This window comes from Rhinoraja longicauda, chromosome 6 (assembly GCF_053455715.1).
Source record: "Rhinoraja longicauda isolate Sanriku21f chromosome 6, sRhiLon1.1, whole genome shotgun sequence".
NCBI lineage: Eukaryota > Metazoa > Chordata > Chondrichthyes > Rajiformes > Arhynchobatidae > Rhinoraja > Rhinoraja longicauda.
Window position 1 is genome coordinate 28,399,666 of NC_135958.1, and position 21,127 is coordinate 28,420,792.

Sequence of the window (21,127 nt, forward strand, 5' to 3'; positions counted from 1 at the left end):
TGGAAACAGGCCCTTCGGCCCATTGAGTCCGCACCGACCATCGATCACCCATTCACCACTCGTTCTATGTTATCCCACTTTCCCTACACATTAGGGGCAATTTACAGAGGCCAATTATCTTATGAACCCGCATGTCTTTGGGATGTGGGAGGAAACCAGAGCACCCGGAGGAATGATCACAGTGATGTTAGTTCAGTTTTGACAGTGATTCTCTTGGGATTACTAGGCGAATTCTCCAGCACCGAATCAAAAGAAATTTAACGTTCAGAGCATGATCAATGGGGATAGTGTGGAGAGAGTGTCCAGCTTCAAGTTTCTGGGCACTCACATTTCGGAGGACCTCACATGGTCCACTAACACCGCTGCGCTGGTCAAGAAGGCGCAGCAACGATTGTTCTACCTAAGAACACTGAAAACGTCTGGTCTACCCCAACAGCTGCTGACCACCTTCTACCGCTGCACCATAGAGAGCATCCTAACACATGGCATCCCTGTGTTGTATCTCAGCTGCACGGAGGCAGAGAGGAAAGCTCTTCAGCGGGTAGTCCATAGAGCTCAGAAGGTTATCGGAACACAGCTACCAGCCTTGGAGGGCATCTACAACACACGATGCCTCAGAAAAGCCACCAGCATTCACAAAGACTCCTCACACCCCTGCAATAGTCTGTTCGAACTTCTACCATCGGGCAGACGCTACAAGGCCTTCTATGCCCGCACCTCCTGACTCAGGAACAGCTTCATCCCCAGGGCCATAGCTGCCATGAACCGGTCCTGCTGAGCCGGATGGTCACATCGCACAGTGAAACGGCACAGATCTACTTGCACTTTATTCTGTTTTAAAACTGTTTCTAATTTGTTTCATTGGGCTGTTTAAATTAATACTGATTAGCTAATTAATTTATTGCATCGTATGGGAGGCGCATTCCCAATCTCGTTGTACCCTTGTACTATGACAATAAAGATATATATTGTAGTGTATTGTATTGTATTGGTGTGAAGACTCTACATTGGTTGACAACAACTCTTGCATGTGTTTCCACAGGGCCAGCAGTCCACAGTTGAGATTACGCTGCCACCTGCTGGTAGTGAGATTGAAACCGGCTTCATCATCTACGTGTCTTGTGCTTTTGCACTGAAGGTGGGTGTTAAGGTCATAAGGCTCTGACGAACCTCTTCCAGCAGATACTTCAGGTCAACACCATATGCACCATGCTTGCTATGGGTTTTGCACGTTCGTTCCACCTACCCTTTAGAATGACGTACACAAAACTGCAGATGCTGGTTTATACCAAAGAGAGGCAGAAAGAGCTGGAGTAATTCAGCGGGTCGGACAGCATCCCTGGAGAAAACGGATGGGTGATGTTTCAGGTTGGGACCCTTCTCCAGACTGAAAGTAGAGGGGGTGGGGGTGGGAGGGGGATGAAGTCCTGGAGTCGTAAAAAGACCAGGAACAATCAGGGCCAGCCACAAATGACCTCAGGCAGGACGTCACAAGGGAAGGTGTGATCTCAAGAGAAACCATGGGGAGGGCTGTGGAACTGGTAAAACGATTGGGGAGGAGGAAGGGGCAAGGAGGGAGGGGAGGGGAATATAAGATGAAGTTACTTAAAATTACAGAATTCAAAGTTGCCCCCCATGCTCATCCCGGGTCATTTTACTAGTTCTACAGTTCTCTATATTGTTAATCCTGAGATAACACCGTCCCGAGCCAACAATGGACCTACCAGGTAACACCCTGCCCAAGGGCATTTGTGACTGGCTCTAATTGGTCCTGGTCTTTTCTGGCCTCCCAAGTCTTCATCTCCCTCTACCTCCAATCTGAAGAAGGGCCCCGACCCGAAATGTCACACGTCCTTTTTCTCCAGAGATGCTGCCTGACCTGTTGAGTTACACTAGCACTTTGTGTCTTTCTCTGGGAGATATTAACATTTGTTGGAATAGATTTCTGCACCCAACCTTCGCAAAAATTAATAAAAGGTAACAGAGAATTTACAGTCATCTGACATACAAAGAGGACTTGGTGGGCCGAAGGGCCTGTTTCTGCGCTGTATCTCCAAACTAAACTAAAACTGATAGATTGAGTATTTATAAAACACTGGTTAGATGTAGCTAGTTTGCATCCAGGTTTGCTCCAAACTCTGGGAGGATTGATTGATTGAAAAACAAGCCCTTTGGCCCACCGAATCTACGCTGACCATCGATCACCCGTTCACATTAATTCAATGTTATCCCACTTTCCCATCCACCTTCTACACGCTAGGAGCAGTTTACAGTAACCACTTAACCTTCAAACCTCCCAAACATCTTGGAGGTGTGGGAGAAATCTGGAGCACCCAGAGGAAATCCACACAGTCACAGGGAAAACTTGGGAACTCCACACAGACAGCACCCGAGGTCAGGATCGACCCTGACACAATAATACCATATAAGTGCCAGTTTCTAAGGGGTGAAATTGAAAGTTGGTCTGCTCTGATGTTCTGAAACATGGTTTTCTTTCAGGCACTGCACTTAATTCACATTATCATGGTTCAGATGACAGTATCAATCTTCCTGATTGATTGGGAAAAGCCAAAGGGAAGACAGTTGGCTAAACCAGCAGGTGAGTTCATAACTCATTGGGGCAGAATTAGGCCATTTGGACCATTGAGTCTGCTCCATCATTCGATCATGGCTGATCCATTTTTCCCTCTCAGCCACATTTACCTGCCTTCTCCCCACTAAACTCTGCCTTTGTTTGGTTAAGCCTGTTGTTGGTTTGCAGAGCACAAGTTGGCTGCCATAGTTCCTGCATTGCAACAGTGACGACATTTCAGGGAAGGAATATCTTTGGGAACATGAAGCTCGTTGGAAAGAACTGAAAGGTGGAAGTCACCCCACCTCCTGGTGTTGGTCTTGGTCCCTGCTCACCAGATCCAGACTCTCAAGTTTACCTAAAAACTCCAGCGTTTTGATCTTTGCAATTCCTCCCTCACTTTGATTTTTGCTCAAGTTTCCAGCCTCTGCAGTCTCTTGTGCCTCAGGTTTACCTGTTTCTTCTCGTCTCACTCCAGAGAGCCCCCAATAGAATGAAACGAGAGGGGTTTTAACCTAAAGTATCTGCCAGTATCAGTTGTCAAGCTGGTTTTACAACCAGGATGCTTTAATCTCTTTCTGCTAAGTTATAAAGGGAAAGATGGGGTAAGGTATAAATCCAGTGTCCTTCCCAATACTGTGAGCTGAGTTAACATTACCCAGATAGTCCACTGCAATGTGGGCCACTTCTCTCTCAATCAACAACACATAAGCAGATAACCAGAACATTCTAGTGTAGACACAAGAGACTGCAGATGCTGTAATCTTGAGCAAACTCAGCGGGTCAGGCAACATCTGGTAAAGGACAGACAATTGTTCAGGTCGGGACCCTTCAGACGGAGGACATCATCATGTTTGTGAGAGCTTACAAGTGCAAATTAGCTGACTTATTTCCTGCATTACAATAGTGCCTATGCCTCTAAATTACATCTTTGCTAATGTGTACTTTGGGAAATGTGTGAAGTATGCACGTCCTTTTCTAATATTTTAGTCTTACTCTTAAGGTAATGAGAGATGCTTTGAGACCACAGTCACCCTGTAACATTGAGGCACAAGGAACTGCTGATGCTGGTCTGAAGAAGGGTCCCGAACCGAAACGTCACCTATCCATGTTCTCCAGAGATGTTGCCTGACCTGCTGAGTTACTCCAGCACCCTGCCTTTTTTTTTAACCCCAATGATTCAATGGTGCTTTATTGTCACATTTTCCTAGGTACAGTGACAATAAAATGCTTGGTTTTGCATACAAGCTGGTAAAATCATATAGTTGACCTCATCTAGGCAGCACACAAGCTCCGCCACGTTTGGTGCCGACAAAGTGACCCTGTCACATCGGTGGTTTATTTACTGCAGCCTTTCTCACTGAGTGCAGCAGCTGACAGCACTGATATTATGCAAAAACAGTGCTTGAGTAACTCAGCGGCTCAATCAGCATCTGTGGAGGGAAATGGACGGACATTGTTTCAGGTCGGGACCTTTCTTCACAACGCTGGAAGGAAAGGGAGATAGAGGTGGGGGGGGGGGGGCTGGGGCAAGAGCTGGCGATGTGATAGGTGGAAAGACAGAAAGTGGTGGATATAGTCGAGGGGAAGTTTTATTGGCGGAGGCAGATGGAAAGGACACAATGTGTGGGAGTAACTCAGTGGGTCAGGTAGCATCCTTGGTTAACTTGGATAGGTGACGTTTGGGGTCAGGACCCTTGTTCACACAGAATGACAGGTGGATCCAGGTGAGGTTGGGTTGATTGGCTGATGGGTCAGATGAACAAGAATTAGACCGATGATACTGATGACATCTTTTCTACAGAAAACAAACCAAGCCCCTCACCGGTAAGCATCTGGCGTACCTACTTCATAGCCAATGAGTGGAATGAGATTCAGACTCGGAGGAAGATAAATCCAATCCTGCAACTTATTCTTATTCTTTTGCTGCTGGAGGTAAGTGATCTTTTCACATTTGACTCAGTGACCCTTAATGCAGACTCTGTGGAGGGATGTTTATATTTTTAAGAACGTGAGAAACGGAATAATTAAGGTGACTGCTCAAGCCTGCCCTGTCATTGAATAACATCATGGTCAAATCTCTACACCGTCCAGAATTTATGGTTCCACTCGTATTTGAATGAATGATCCTTTGTTATCACACAGTGACATTCTTTGTCTTGCATGCCATACACAAAGTATGCAAAAGGTCACCACGTATAGGGCGCTGACAAAGATATAAAGTTATTTTACTAGTCGGCGCAGACTCAGTGGGCCGAAGGGCCTGTTTCCAGGCTGTTTCTCTGACGTCTAAAGTCCTGTCACATGATTATTGGTTATTGTTTAGATTGTTTTCTCTTGAATGCTGAAGGTTGAGGGGAAGACTTGATAGAAGTATATAAATTATGAGAGGCAGAGGTAGGGTGGGCAGTTGGAACCTTTTTCCCATGGTGGAAATATTAGAAACTAGAGGGCATAGCTTTAAGGTGAAAAGGGCAAAGTTTAAAGGAGATGTGTGGGGGAAGTTTTATGATACAGAGGGTCGTGGGTACCTGGAACGTGCTGTCAGGTGTGGCAGTTGATAGTGAGACATGATAGTGGCATTTAAGAGACTTTGACAGGCAAATAGATATGCAGGCAATGGAGGGATATGGATCATATGCAGGCAAACAAGATTAGGTTATCATGACATGATGTTTGGCACAGGTATTGTGGGCTGAAGGGCCTGCTCCTGTGCTGTACTGGTAAAGTTCTCCACACTCATGCAGTTAGATATGGAGACAGCAGCAATGCACTGCTCCACCATAGGGGGTGCTGTTGGAGCATTCATGGGCGCAGTCAGCACAGAATCACTGAATTAATGTGAACTTCATGCGTAGGAAGGAACTGAAGATGCTGGTTTACATCAAAGATAGACACAAAAAGCTGGAGTAACTCAGCTTGACAGGCAGCATCTCTGGAGAGAAAGAATGGGTGACATTTCGGGTCAAGACCCTTCAGTCTAGAGAAGGGTCTCGACCCAAAACGTCACCCATTCCTTCTCTCCGGAGATGCAGCCTGTCCTGCTGAGTTACTCCAGCATTTTGTGTCTATCTTTGATGTGAACTTAAACTTTCTATGGAGACACAAGGGACTGCAAAAAGCTGGAACCTGGAGCAAAAAGCAAACTGCTGAAGGATCTCAGCAGGTCAAGCAGCAGCTGTGGAGGGAAATAGACAGTTGAATTTTAGGTTTGCAGTCCATATGAAGGGTCTCATTGACCATTTGCCTCCATGGATGCTGACTTACCTGCTGAGTTCCTCCAGCAGTTTGTTTGTGGCTTCAACTTTCTATGCATTGCTCATGCTGCAAAAGTCACTGCAGTCAGTAAGCTTTGCATTAGTAAGCTTTGCACAGTGGTACAGCTGGTGGAGCTGCTGCTTCACGGCAACAAAGACCCTGTTTGATCCTGAACTGGGGTGCTGCCTGTGCGGAATTTGCACGTCATCCCTGTGACTTCGTGGGTTTCCTCTAGTTTTCTCCCACATGCCAAAGATGTGCAGGTTTGTAGGTTAATTGGCCTCTGTAAATTGCCCCGAGTGTGGAGGGAGTGGATGGGAAAGTGGGAAAACATAGAACTATTGTGAATGGGTGAACGATGGTTGGCATTGACTCGTTGGGCCAAAAGTCCTGTTTCCATGCTATATCTGTCAATTGATCAATTGATCAACCAGTTAATCAATCAAGTATTACAGGGATTTTAACAACGTTAGGTCAGGCTAATAGCTGGAGGGGTATCTTATGTATTAAGGGATATATACATTTATATATATATATATATATACACACCTTAAACGAACTAATTGGCCTAATCATGATTACTAATAAATCCAAGAACAGCTCTCATGAGGCTTCGGTGTAGCATGTATGAAAATAAATGTGTTGTTATGCCTTAACATGAACCTACACAGCTGTAGCAAATCCTCTAAATCTTATACCCCAGTGGGCAGCAAACCAGAAGCATAAAATTTTGATTTTCATAACTTTTAATATGTTTTAGAGAAAGGAAATAAAGATTGAGACTGAACAATGTAAGAAACAGGAGCAGAAAAATGCCACAGATTGACGAGGAGAATTAAACTGAAATAGTATAAACATTAAAAAAAACTTTTTCTCCATATTTATTTTCAGCAGAGGGCCGTTCTAAGACAGTGCACCTAGAAATGCCAATTCTGCATTAATGTGGTTCTCCCACATTCCCATCAATTCCAACCAGACTCCACCATGAGAGTCATACAGCATGGAATCAGGCCCTTTGGCCCATCTCGTCCATGCCGATCAAGCTGCCCAATCTAAGCTGGTCCCATTTGCCCGTGTTTGCTGATATCCCGCTCTACCCTTCTATACCCTTCCTATACATGTACCTGTCCATGTGTCATTTGAATTTTGTTAAAGCACCCGCCTCAACTACCTTCCTTGGCAGCTCTTTCCAAAAACCCACCTCTCTCTGAGTAAAAAGGTTGCCTCTCAGGTCTGTATTAAATTTTGCCCCATACCCCTTTATGGTCCTTGGGATGTGAGAGGAAAACAGAGCACCCACATGGTCACAGGGAGAATATACAATCTCTTAACAGAAACAATGGAAGTCAAAATTGAACCTGGGTTTCTGGAGCTGTGAAGTAGCAGATCTCACAATGTTATTTTAAATGCCATGGATTTGGAAAACAAGTATTTTCAGAAATGCTTGCTTCCCAACTCCACAAAGTCTCTGCCTCAAAAAGGCAGCCAGCATTATCAGAGACCCACGCCACCCTCGCCATGCTCTCTTTGCATTCCTGCCATCGGGAAGAAAGTATAGGAGCCTGGAAACTGTAATGTCCAGGTTCAGGAGCCTGAGAAGTTACTTAGCGCGTGTAACAACAGGGAACTACACAGTCTGCAGATAGCAATCTGATTTACTAATTGGTCAGCTTGATGCTATCACAGTTACTCGGCAAGGCTCTTGTTCTTGATGGAATACAAGAAATCCTTTGGTTGATGCTTCTGTGTAATATGTAAAAGTAAATTAATGTTCTTTTCAGCTGGAAAAGTTGATGAACTTACAAGCTAATAAAATCTGTGGATCTACAACCCAGAGTTATGAAAGAGAAGGTTTTACAGATGGGGAAGGCTCTTGTTAATCCTTCCCAAATACCACAGATTTGGGATCTATTTCTTTAGATTTATAGATTTAGACTGTAGAGATACAGATACAACGTGGAAACAGGCCGTTTGGCCCACTGAGTCCGTGCTGACCAGCGATCACCCTGTACACTAGCACTATCTCATAAACGAGGGACAGTTTTATAATTTTTACCAAAGACTATAAACCGACAAACCTGCACGCCTTTGAAGTGTGGGAGGACCCGGAGAAAACCCACATGGTCACAGGGAGAACGTATAAACTCCATATAGACAGCACCCATGGTCAAGATCAAACCTGGGTCTCTGGTGCTGTAAGGCAGCAACTCTACCACTGTGCCACAGTGCCGCCCATTGTATGATAACCCCATTATTTAAGAAAAGAAAGAGAGAGGAAACAGGAAATGGTTGACTCTGATAGGAAGAATGCTGGAATCGATAAAGGAGGAACGTAATAACTGAACAGCCTGAGAAGAATAATAGGATTGAGCAGTCGTGGATTTGTGAAAGAAAGATCACGTTTGACAAATCTGCTTGAGTTCTTCGAGGATGTGATTAGTGCGAGAAAAAAGGGGGACCAGTGGATATGGTTGATGTGCATTTGTCCCGGCCAGTAGAGTTAGACCAGCAACAAAATGTCTATCTTCTTGTCTTTTCATTATCCCCTTGACAGGACACAAACCTACAGGGTTAGAGACGGTGTAGGAAGGAACTGCAGGTGCTGGTTTACACCAAAGATAGACACAAAATACTGGAGTAACAGCGGGACAGACAGCATCTCTGGATAGAAGGAATGGGTGACGTTTCGGTTCGAGACCTTTCTTTAGACTCGTGGTGACTTTTTTTCACCTCAAATTAGGAAGGGGATGAAATCAGGGACGAAGGGTCTCGATCCAAAACGTCACCTATTCCTTTTCACCGGAGCTGCTGCCTGACCCGCTGAGTTACTCATTTTGTGTCTATCTTTGGTGGAAACCAGCATCTGCAGTTTCTTCCCACATAATAGGGGAATAAAGCATGGATCTCTGCCTATAATGTCCTTGTTGGTGTTCTTTGACCACTTTCACTCAGGGAAATAAATATCCCTCTTCTTCAGGTTGGCATGAAGTTAGTTTCTAGTCTGGCTTGGGCAGAATGAAAACTAGAGAGCATGACATTTCCCTTGAGTTAGTGTAGTTAAGGGATTAGTGACCTTGCATTTGCCAAATTCCTCTGGCCACTATTCAAAGAACAAAGCAAATTCCTTTCAGTGTAGCTGAACTCAAAGCTCTGCCTTGTATCAAATGAGCAGGAAGGAACGCATCATTTGTTCCAGAAACAACTCACCAGGACAGTGTGTTGGGAATTTTTGAGCAGCTTCCTTGAAGCCCACGTTTCTTTCTTTTGCTCATTCTGGTGTTACTGCTGATTTCACGACATTTCTTCAATCCTAAAAGTAGAGTAGACAATAGACAATAGACAATCGGTGCAGGAGGAGGCCAGGAGGAGGCCATTCGGCCCTTCGAGCCAGCACTGCCATTCAATGTGATCATGGCTGATCATTCTCAATCAGTACCCCGTTCCTGCCTTCTCCCCATACCCCCTGACTCCGCTATCCTTAAGAGCTCTATCTAGCTCTCTCTTGAATGCATTCAGAGAATTGGCCTCCACTGTTCTGGACTCCCCCAACATTGGGAACATGTTTCTTGCCTCTAACGTGTCCAACCCCTTAATAATCTTATACGTTTCGATAAGATCTCCTCTCATCCTTCTAAATTCCAGTGTATACAAGCCTAGTCGCTCCAGTCTTTCAACATATGATAGTCCCGCCATTCCGGGAATTAACCTAGTAAACCTACATGCACACCCTTTGAAGTCCCCAACGTTATGTTTGAAATGTGTAGGAAGGAACTGCAAATGTTGGTTTCAACCGAAGATAGACATGAAAAGCTGGAGTAACACAGCGGGTCAGGCAGCATCTCTGGAGAAAAGGAATAGGTGATGTTTCGGGTCGTGACCCTTCTTTAGACTGAGGGTCAGGGGAAAGGGAAACGAGAGATAGAAACATAGAAACATAGAATATAGGTGCAGGAGGAGACCATTCGGCCCTTCGAGCCAGCACCGACATTCATTGGGATCATGGCTGATCATCCACAATCAGTAACCTGTGCCCAACTTCTCCCCATATCCCTTGATTCCACCACAGAAGGTACGTAGGACAAATGAATGAAAGATATGCAAAAAGCAGCAATATTCAAGGAAAGGTGGAGCCTACAATGATCCATTGAGATACAAAACGCTGAAGTAACTCATGACAATGGATCATTGTGGGCTCCAGTTTTCCTTGATCATCATTGTTTTTTTGCATATCTTTTATTCTTCTGTCCTATATCCCTTCTATATCGCTCATTTCCCTTTACCCTGACAGTCTGAAGAAGGGTCTCGACCCAAATGTTCTTTCACTCTTGATTAGTACGGTTGCCAGGGGTTATGGGTAAGAGGCAGGAGAATGGGATTGAGAGAGTAAGATGGATCAGCCATGATTGAATGGTGGACTAGACTTGATGGGCCGAATGACCTAATTCTGCTGCTATAACATGACATGAACTAATTATAAAGAGATTTGCTAATGTAGTGGTTATAAAGGTACGTGAACAGAATTTCAGACCCAACCAAAACAACTACAAAATTGAAGTTCCTTTAATTAAATGAGATCCTGATTAAAAGGCTAATAATAAGAATGGCCATCAGGGACTGCACCCTGCCCCCCCTTTCCCCTTCTCCCCATCCACTTCCACGTTTGGCCTTTCCTCTGGCTTCACATTTCTTGCTTCTTCTCTTCTTATCTCATAACCTTTTGTTTCATTTCATCTCTAACCTTTGTCCACCTATCTGATCTGAGTGATCTGTTTCCAGGCTGGATTATTGATTTTTTTTAAAAATCTGCCAAACAAACTCGCCCTCATCTGTATGCACCTTTCACTTGTCTGGCTCTGTCCTGCCCCCACCTCTCATCCAACTTTCTCCACCACCCCCCCCCTACAATCAGTCTGAAGATGGGTCACTACCTGAAACATTGCCGATCCATGTCGTTCAGAGATGCTGCCTGACCCGTTGAGTTACTCATGTACTTTGTGTCTATCTTTGGTATAAACCAGCATCTGCAGTTCCTTTCTACACATGGATTGGTGACGTTTCTTGTAGAGAGATGGTAGTCTCTCTGCCTTGACCCATTCAGCCACTTAGTTGCCTTGAACCCATAGCAGTTAATGTGCCCTCTGGAAGTCCCATCAACCCATAAACTGCTCCGGTTCAAAGTGGTTGCTGGTTACAATCTTCCCAAGGGCAGACAGAGACAGGCAATATATATTGTGAATTATTGCTCTGGGTAAAATTTAATAAAATCTTTTTTTTTTGTTCCAAACATTTTTCTTTGGGGATAAAAAAAACATAAGAATTTTGTTAACTCTGGCAAACGGAACACTGAAAAAAAAAGCACTCGCAGACCCAGAAGAGTGAAGGAATGAAGGCCCTTTATGCCTGATCCAACGATGTCTCTCAGGAGAGCTGCCCCGATTGAACTGGGATAATGTTTCACACACAGCGCTGTCTGTCTGAGATTGTTAGTACAGTTCCACATGATGACAGTGCTATGCGGGGGAGGGGAGGGGGGGGGGGGGGGCTTGTACCTGATAGCAGCTGTTCTGAGATACCCCATGCTTTTTAATGTTTAGCTTTAGAGATTCAGTGCGGAAACAGGCCCTTTGGCCCACAGCGTCCACGCCGACCAGTGATCCCCACAAAATGACACTATCCTACACATTAGGGACAATTTACAATTTTACCAAGCCAATTAGCCTACAAAGCTGTGTGCCTTTGGAGTGTGGGAGGTGACTACATGCACCTAGAAAAGAGCCACGCAGGTCACGGGGCAAATGTACAAAGTCCATCCAGACAGCACCCGTAGTCAGGATTGAACCCAGGTCTCTGGCACTGCAAGGCAGCAACTCTACCTCTGCGCTATCATTAGATCTAATGAAACATAATCCCAGTCCTCACCTCTCCAGTGCACCTTGAACTGGGTTTACTGCTAGTAACGTGAAGTCAGTTTGCAGTATCCAGTAATATACATTAGCCTCTGCAGTCCCGATGAGCAGGTTACGGTCCTGATGATCATCAAAGGCTATGGGGAGGAGAATAGGATTGAGAGGGAAAGGTAGACCAACCATGATTGAATTGTGGAGTAGGCTCGGTGGCCTAATTCTATTCCTATGAATTATGAATTTATGAATGTTGAAACATCAGCCACATGAATGTTGAAACATCAGCCACACAAACGGCAGACGTAAGACGGTCCTTCAAAAAGGTCAACGACCGCAAAGCTCCAGGGCCGGATAGTATTCCAGGGCGGGCCCTCAGAGTGTGTGCTGATCAACAGGCAGGGGCGTTCACCATCATCTTCAACCTCTCTCTGAGTCAGTCTGTGGTTCCCACCTCCTTCAAAGGTTCCTGTTCCAAAGAAACCAGTAACCTCCTGTTTAAATGACTACCGTCCTGTCGCACTGACATCAGTCATCATGAAGTGCTTCGAGCGACTAGTCAAAACTCACATCTGCTCCTCTCTCCCTGACACCAAGGACCCTCTTCAGTTTGCATATAGACCAAACAGGGCCACGGACGATGCCATCGCCATGGCAATACATACTGCACTCACCCACCTGGACAAAGGAAATACATATGTGAGAATGCTCTTTATTGACTACAGCTCGGCATTCAACACTATTATTCCCTCAAAACTTGTCCCCAAGCTCCTTGATCTTGGACTGGAGACCTCCATCTGCGGATGGATATTTGATTTCCTGACGGGCAGGCCCCAGGTGGTGAGAATTGGCAGCCACACCTCTTCCTCACTGATCCTCAACACAGGCACACCACAGGGCTGTGTGCTCAGTCCTCTCCTGTACTCCCTGTTCACGTATGACCGTACTGCTAAGCACAGCTCAAACAGCATCCTAAAGTTTGCTGACGACACGACCATCTTGGGGCTCATCACAGACAACAATGAGACGGCCTACAGAGATGAGGTAAAGGCACTAAACAGCTGGTGCCAGGAAAATAACCTCTCTCTCAATGTCAGCAAAACTAAAGAGATGATGGTGGACTACAGGAGACAGCAGGGGAGTGGACACCTCCCCATCCACATCGGTGATGCTGAGGTTGAAAGGATCAGTAGCTTTAAGTTCCTCGGTGTGCACATCACTGAGGACCTTTCCTGGACACTGCACACGGACACAATAACAAAGAAGGCCCACCAGCGGCTCTTTTTCCTGAGAAGACTGAGGAAGTTTGGCATGAACGCCAGCATCCTCACAAACTTCTACAGATGCACCATCGAGAGCCTGCTGACGGGCTGCATTACAGTCTGGTACGGGAACTGTTCTGCCCACAGCCACAAATCACTACAGAGAATGGTGAAGACGGCACAGCACATCACTGGCAACTGTCTCCCGGCCATTCAGGACATTTTCTACCGGCGGTGCCTGCGGAAGGCACGCAGCATCATCAAGGACCACAGCCACCCAGCACGCAGGCTGTTCTCCTTGTTACCGTCAGGCAGACGATACAGGAGTATGGCTGCGCGTACCACCAGCCTTAAGAACAGTTTCTACCATCAGGCCATCAGGCTTCTGAACTCATAAACACATTTCAAATCATATATGTTGATTATTTTTAATATTGTCTTTTTACCTATTTTTAATATTGTCTTTTTACCTTACTAATGTCATTTAAAAAAAAAAAATCTTATTTATCCTTGGAATATTACTGTTGAGGTGACCCGTTGTCTTGTCAAATACATTTCATTGTACCGTTGATCCTGTGCCAACCTACATATGACAAATAAAATTTATTATTATTATACTGTTCAACCCAGTCAATTCCTCCAGCAGTTTATTTTGCTGACTCAGTATTTCAAATGGTGTTGAGTCACGTAGCATGGAAATTGAATTGAAAGATGCAGCATAGAAACAGGTCCTTCAGTCCACCGAGCGCACACTGACCGTCAATCATCCATTCACACTAGTTCTATGTTATCCCACTTTCTCAACTGCTCACTGCACTCGAGGGACAATTTCAAAAAGGCCAATTAGCCTCCAAACCCGCATGTCCTTGGGATGTGGGAGGAACCCGGACCACCTGGAGGAAATTCACGTGGCCACAGGGAGATCGTGCGAACTCCACACTGACAGCACCAAAGGTCAGGATCGAACCCGGCTCTCTAGCGCTGAGAGGCAGCAGCTCTACCAGCTGCACCTCCCTATTATATTCTATTACAACTTTACATCCGGCGAAGTAAACATGCTCTTCGGCCCAACTTGCCCACGTCAACCAAGGTGTCCCATCTAAGCTGGCCCCATTTATCTGCATTTTGCCAGTATCTCTCTAAACCTTTCCAATCCATGTACTTGTCCAAATGTCTTTAAAATGTGACGTTTTTATGAAATTGACAATATGTCAACAGAATTTCAAGAAAAAAATCACACTTTTATCTGCTTTCCATCTCATTAAATGATCACTCTTGTACTGCTAAACACCTTCATCCATCAGCCGCTGTTCATGTTGTAATGTGGCAGTGACTGTGGACGAGCTTTTGAACAGTGAAGAGTGAGAGCTGAGTGAGAGCCTTTGCCCTGTCAAGGCCAGGCAACGTTACACCCAGTAAAGGCAGTCAGGGACTGCATTCCATCGAATATTCTCTCCCTATTTGACCAAAAGACATGGGAGCAGAATTAGGCCATTCAGCCCATCAAGTCTGCTCCGCCATTCAATCATGGCCGATCTATTTTTCCCTCTCAACCCTGTAACCGTTGTTGCCTATACCAATCAAGAACCTATTAATCTCCACTTTATCTCCACAAATGCCCAATAAATTAGTAGAGGCCTAGAAAGTCTTAGAGTCATATAGCACAGCAACAAGCCTTTCGACCCAACTTGTCCAAGCTGAACTCCATCTGAGCTTGTCCCATGTGCAACACACAAGGATATTTGAAAACCCTTCTTAAAATCAGTGTCATAGAGAAATGCAGCATGAAAACAGGCCCTTCTGCCCACTGGGTACGTGCTGACCGTCAAGCACCATTTTACACCAATCCTACACATCCCATTTTACTCTCCCTAAATTCTTAGCTCCCACCCCAGATTCTACCACTCACCTACACACAAGGAGTAATTTACAGTGGTCAACAAACCTACCAACATGCACGTCTTTTGGATGTGGGAGGAAACCAGGGCAACTGGAAGAAACCCACATGGTCACAGACAGAGTATGCAAACTCCACACAGTCAGCACCCGAGGTTGGGACTGAATGTGAGTATCCTGCACTATGAGGCAGAGGCCCGGTGAGCTGCATCATTGCAGCGCCCTCATTGCGATTGCTAGAACACTGAAGGAAGATTTAAAACTTGAAATGATTAATCCTTCTCTGAGGAGCAACTGAACTGCTCCTATGCTCCGATTTCTTTCAGCGTATGCAATTTTGTTCAGTGCTATGTTGCCACTGAAGCAGTGGACTCCACAGTATCGCCGCTTTAAGGAAACCCTGAAAGGAGAGAATCTAATCCGTGCTTAACTGTATAAATAAATATCGCCTGAAAAATGTGGTTTACAGTTGTTCAAATAATTGGCAGAAGGTCGGGGAGGGAGATGAGGAGGAGATTACTTCTTATTGCAGTGGGTTGTCAAATGTTGGAATGCTCTGCGTATAGGGATGGTGAAGGCAGATTCAGTAACTCTCACAGAATAAACACTCAAAAATGTCCACGGCTTTGAAGAAAGGGCTGGTTAGTGGGGCTTATTGAATTGCTCTTTCAAAGCAAAGCAGTGAACTGCGTTCTTCTATGAATGTGTGGGACAGTGTATAAGAAATAGATGTAGAATTAGGCCTCAGTGCTCTTGATCTTTGTCCATCATCCAATATCAAGTCTAATGCTGTGTCTCTTACACTTTCTTGCCTGGTTCCCATATCCCTTCATCCCTTTAGTTTCTAAAAATGTATTGATCCTCAACTAGATTATGCTCAACATTTGACCATCCAAAGATTAACACGGCTTTGAGTAAAGAATTTTTTGCCTTCTGATCCCGAGTCCATGTCCGAAGGGCATGAAGAGCTTGGTGGGCTGAAGGGCCTGTTTCCGCGTTGTATCTCTAAAGTCTGAATGCTAACTTGGAGCAGTGTCATCATGAACTTGATTGACAGGGTGAATTACCCCATCATTTCTTCTCTGAGTACCTGTATCATTGTCACTAATATGCAGCTTTTAAAAAAATTCAGGTTATTGGCATAAAGAACATTGCTCGAAGAGATCTGAATTTGAATCTGCACCCTGGATCTGACGTTAATCTGGCGCCTTGGAGCCCAATACTCCGATACGGGATATCCATATCAATGTGGCTGGCTGTCGGCTTGGCTCAGGTACGTTAAACTGGTTTCTCAGTGACGTACTGAACACGTGATAGTGGTAAAGAGATCGCACATCTGTTAGACCGGGAAACAAATCCACTGATGTATTTGACTGCTAGTTCTACCACAATGGCTTCACACTGTTTACATTGTGGTGGAGACTATAGAGCAAATTTTCATTCAAAGGCAAATTGTGAGGGTGCAAATATGTTAAAAAACGTAGAAAGTGGCACACATAGCAGTGGCCAAATGTGACTTCTGCAGGACGAGCAGAAGGAAAATGTCCCTCCACTGATAGAGTGCGGCACAGTGGCACCACGTAGAGTTGCAGCCTCACAGCGCCACAGACCTAGGTTCGATCCTGACTGCCGGTGCCGTCAGTACGGAGTTTGTACGTTCTCCCTGTGACCGTGTGGGTTTTCTCCGGGTGCTCCGGTTTCCTCCCACATTCCAAAGACGTACAGGTTTGAAGGTTAATTGGCTCTGGTAAATATTGTAAATTATCCCTATTGTGTAGGATAGCGCTAGTGTGAGGGGTGATGGATGGTTGGCATGGACTCCGTGGGACGAAGGGCCTGTTTCCACACTGTATCTCTAAAGTCTAAAGTACATATTTAAAAAATGAGAATGCTGTTTCTATTCAGATCTAAGGGAGCTTTTGTCAGTGGTAACCAAAAATGTTCTGATTACTTATAGGCGCTCTTCTTCGTCGGAATCTGCGAACGATTTGTTGAGGACAAGATAAGGCAGTTTGTCGACTTGTGCTCCTTGAGCAATGTGAGTATCAAGTGCATTGTTTCCTGCACACAGCCCAGTCACAACACCAAAGAGGAGCCCGTCCAGTCACTGGGTGATATAGACCCTTTGCTGGGAGATTCCTTGGTGTCTGGAGCACAGCGTGGAAGTGCTGCCTCAAAATGGCAGCCAACATCATCAAAGATCCATCAAGTCTGAGCCACCCTGCCCATGCTCTCATTTCAAGAGTCAAGAGAATTTTGTTGTCATATGTCCTGAAAAGGAACAATGAAATTCTTACTTGCAGTCGCACAACAGATATGTGAGCATAGTTCTCTGTAAAACCCATAATAAAAAGCCCCCAAAAAGGTTCAGTGTAGCAGGTAGCATCTCAGGAGTCTGAAGAAGGGTCTCGACCCGAAACGTCACCCATTCCTTCTCTGCCGAGATGCTGCCTGACCCGCTGAGTTACTCCAGCATTTTGTGTCTACCTTGCCACTAACAAGTTTGGGTTAGGTTTTTGCACTACTATTGGGATTATTAATTTTTCAAATTTTCTTTCCTTATATACAGTCTACGCGTTTACAAGTCTATTATGCTGCTGCAAGTAAGAATTTGCACTGTTCCATCGTTGCTACGTGTGACAATAAAACCTCTTGATTCTTCGGGGTGTGTGCAATACTAAGTAAGCCCTGTACACTCGGATTCTTTGCAAGCACGCAAAGGAAGTTACATGGGCTGAGGCGTGGCGCAGAAATACAAACACTTTTTTAAATTTTATGCCCCGTCTTGAAAGCATTTATTTATTTTTATATTACCTGCAGGTGTCAGTCTTCATCTTACTGCACAGGTGTTACGGCTTCTACATCCATGGCCGATCGGTGCATGGACAAGCTGATATTGGAATGGAGACAATGTATCTTAACCTCAAGAAAGAAGAGGTAATAGGCTGATATAATCATGTTTTGGGGTCGATGTATCTTTAAAGCAAGTCTAATCTGCACCCACCCAAGAACCATTCTACCCATTGAAGACGTTGGGCTTTTTCAATGGAACTGATGCGCGACAATGTTCAGAACAATATTCTGCACTCGGTATCTTCTCCTTTGCTCTATCTAATGTACTTAACAAACTGATTGTATCTATGTATGGTATATCTAATCTGTATGGGTGGCGTGCAAAACAAAACCTTTTCACTGTACCTTGGTACACGTGACAATAATAAACCTAAACCAACGAAAGAAACCAATGAAAGAACGAAGAACAAAGGGGTGGCACAGGTGGTAGTGCTGCTGCCTCACGGAGTCAGAGGCCAGGGTTTGATCCTGTCCTTGGGTGTTGTCTGTGTGGTTTGCATGTTCTCCCCATGACTGTGTGGGACTCCTCTGACATCTCCCACAGATGTGTGGGTTTGTAGGTTAATTGCCCTAAAACGTTTAATTTTTCTCAACAGGATAATCTTTGTACAATGCGCGGTCTTGAGCCCAATATGGAGGTACAAACGTTTGAGGTGCTGCTTTCTAACAAGGTTAGACAACAATATGACAGAATACTTTCACCACTGAACGAGGTACTTGTTTTTCTTTTCTAATAAACTATTAGGTTATTTTCCAATAACCTAGAGTAAGAGCTATTTTTTAATTGCCTTTGCCCCGGTTGAGGAAGGTGTTTATATATTGGGCTCAATGTTTTGTGTCTAATGCTGTGTATTATCAGCCATTCTTTCAGCTGTCTGCACCATAAGTGTTGGATTTTCCTCCTGAATCACTTCCACTTTCCCCCTTGCTCTCCTCCATTGCAACACGCCTACAAATCCACACCTTCTTCCAAACGTCTATGATTTACACCGTGTCCTTGCCTGAATGGAGGCATTCGAAACTGCTGATGCTGGAATCTTGAGCTAAACACAAAGTGCTGGAGGGTCTCAGTGGATCAGTGGGTCGGGCAGCATCTGTGGAGGGAATGCACAGGTGACATTTTGGGTCGGGACCCGTCTTCAGACTACTGGGTTGTTGAAGGCACAATCTAAGCAGGATATATTGTTGCTTCTTGCGACCTTCCCAGTCAAGATGGGGTGTGCCGATGAAATAATTTGTTCCTGCAATGACAGCATGACGACTTTGTACAGTTCAGTGTGGTGATAATGAGGGCGAAAGGGAAGCGTGGCAGAGGAAAGAGGAATTGAAAGGCTGCATGGCGGTGAGGGAAGAGGTGAAGAGTAATTTGTGCTGTGCAAAGATAAGGGTTTGGAATACTATGATAGCTGAGATTAGAATTCCAACCAACAGGAATATAAAAGCCTGGAACATCATCCCTGATAAACACTCAATTCATTCCAATGGTTTGACCCACCTCTCCTCTCTCCCAGCTCCCTCCCCCCCCCCCCCCCCCCCACCAATCTGAAAATGGGTCCCGACCCAAAGCATCACCTATCCATGTTCCCCAGAGATACTGCCTGGCCTGCTGAGTTACTCAGGCACTTTGTGTCCTTTAATATATTTCATTGTTGTGTTAGCACTTCGTCCTCTGTCTTCGGAGGTTTGAAGCCCCAGGTGAATTTGTAGTCAAAGTACAATGTGCGGATGTGATTATATATCAAGCTTAATGTTATTGACTGGGCTAAATTTGTGGACAAGTGTTTTTTATTTGTGCATTCAACAGTTTTTAGTTTGGTTTAGTTTATTATTGTCGAGCTACAGTGAAAAGCATTTGTTTGTGTGCTATCCAGTCTATGAAAAGACAGGCTGAGAGGGATATGGGCCAAACGCAGTCAGGTGGGACTAGTGTAGATGGGACATGTTGCCCGGTGTGGGCAGGTTGGGCTGAAGGGCCTGATTCCACGCTGTAAGACTCTTATGACTATACATGATCACATTAAGCCATCCACAATGCACATCTAAAGGATAAAGTGTACAACATTTACTGCAAGGTATTAACATTGAAGTCTGATGCACGATGGTTCAAAGGTTTCCAATGAGGTAGATGGGAGATGGGCACTTTACACTATAGACTCCCCAAATATATTTAATGTTTCCTATTTCATGTGACCTTCAAACTGAACCCTTCGGCCACTCTTTTCATATTTACCCTTAAAGGTGGCAAGAAGGAATCATGGTGGACACCTAGATTCACCCACTCTGCAGCAGAACTTAAAGGCATACTTCACGATGAACAAGTTCCTTTCATCCTTCCTTGAACATGTGAGTTGACACTTTCCATTTTGTTGACTGTAAGTTGTTGCTACATGGTGTTTTTGTGGTGGTTGCCAGTGTTAAAAATGATCTTTGGAAGTTAAATACGAACAATGAAGGGGGTAAATCTCAGACAGAAACTCACCCTCAAGGCACGAAGTGGGAAATCGTGTGTTCGCACTCTTCAACATTCACCGAGGAAATCCAGCGCTTGTTACGATGAGAGGAATTCAAATTGTAATTTGGCCCATTGTCAACCATCCCAACAGTAACAAACTCCTGAGTATCAAATTTTAAAAATTCCCAGTCTTCCCCAGAGTGTACCAGAATGAATTCCATGCTCTGACCTACTAGACCAACACTAAATATACTTTCCCTGCTGAAATGGGTCACTGCATTGGATGCCAAATGTCATTGAGAAAGAATTACTTTTGAAGTGTTTAGAAACACAGCACAGAAGCAGGCTCTTCGGCCCATTGAGTCCATTCCGACCATCGTTCACCCATTCACACTAGTTTTCTGTTATCCCATTTTCTCATCCACTCCCGACAAACCAAGGGCAATTAAGTTTAGTTTAGTTTATCGTCACATGTACCAAAGTACAGTGAAAAGCTTTTGTTGCGAGCTAACTGGTCAGCAGAAAGACTATACATGATTACAATCAAGCCATCCACAGTGTATAGATACACAATAAAGGGAATAATGTTTAATGCAAGATAAAGTCCAGTAAAGTCTGATTGAAGATAGTCCGAGGGTCTCCAATGAGGTAGATACCTCAGGATCACTCTCTAGTTGTTGACAGGATGGTTCAGTTGCCTGATAACAACTGGGAAGAAACTGTCCCTGTATCTGGGGGTGTCTGTTTTCACATTTCTGTACTTCTTGCCTGATGGGAGAGAGGAGAAGAGGGAGTGACTGGAGTGAGACTCGTTCTTGCTTATGCTGGTTAACACAGTCCAATTAACCTACAAACCCGTACATCTTTGGGATGTGGGAGGAAACCGGAGCACCCAGAGGAAACCCACCTTAAACCCGCCTTCTAGTTCTTGATC

General features: G+C 44.8%; 1 protein-coding gene across 2 annotated transcripts in view; it reads left to right on the forward strand.

Annotated features, from left to right (window-relative positions):
- The window catches only part of LOC144594842 (meckelin-like), an 82,139-nt gene that overhangs the window by 49,993 nt on the left and 11,019 nt on the right, over positions 1 to 21,127 (forward strand). For both annotated transcript variants that reach the window (XM_078401750.1, XM_078401751.1), the window contains 8 exons: positions 1,043 to 1,138; positions 2,500 to 2,599; positions 4,377 to 4,507; positions 16,021 to 16,161; positions 16,846 to 16,926; positions 17,709 to 17,825; positions 18,338 to 18,454; positions 19,980 to 20,084. In XM_078401750.1, coding sequence (XP_078257876.1) covers positions 1,043 to 1,138; positions 2,500 to 2,599; positions 4,377 to 4,507; positions 16,021 to 16,161; positions 16,846 to 16,926; positions 17,709 to 17,825; positions 18,338 to 18,454; positions 19,980 to 20,084 — 888 coding nt within the window. The remainder of the gene's footprint in view (positions 1 to 1,042; positions 1,139 to 2,499; positions 2,600 to 4,376; positions 4,508 to 16,020; positions 16,162 to 16,845; positions 16,927 to 17,708; positions 17,826 to 18,337; positions 18,455 to 19,979; positions 20,085 to 21,127) is intronic.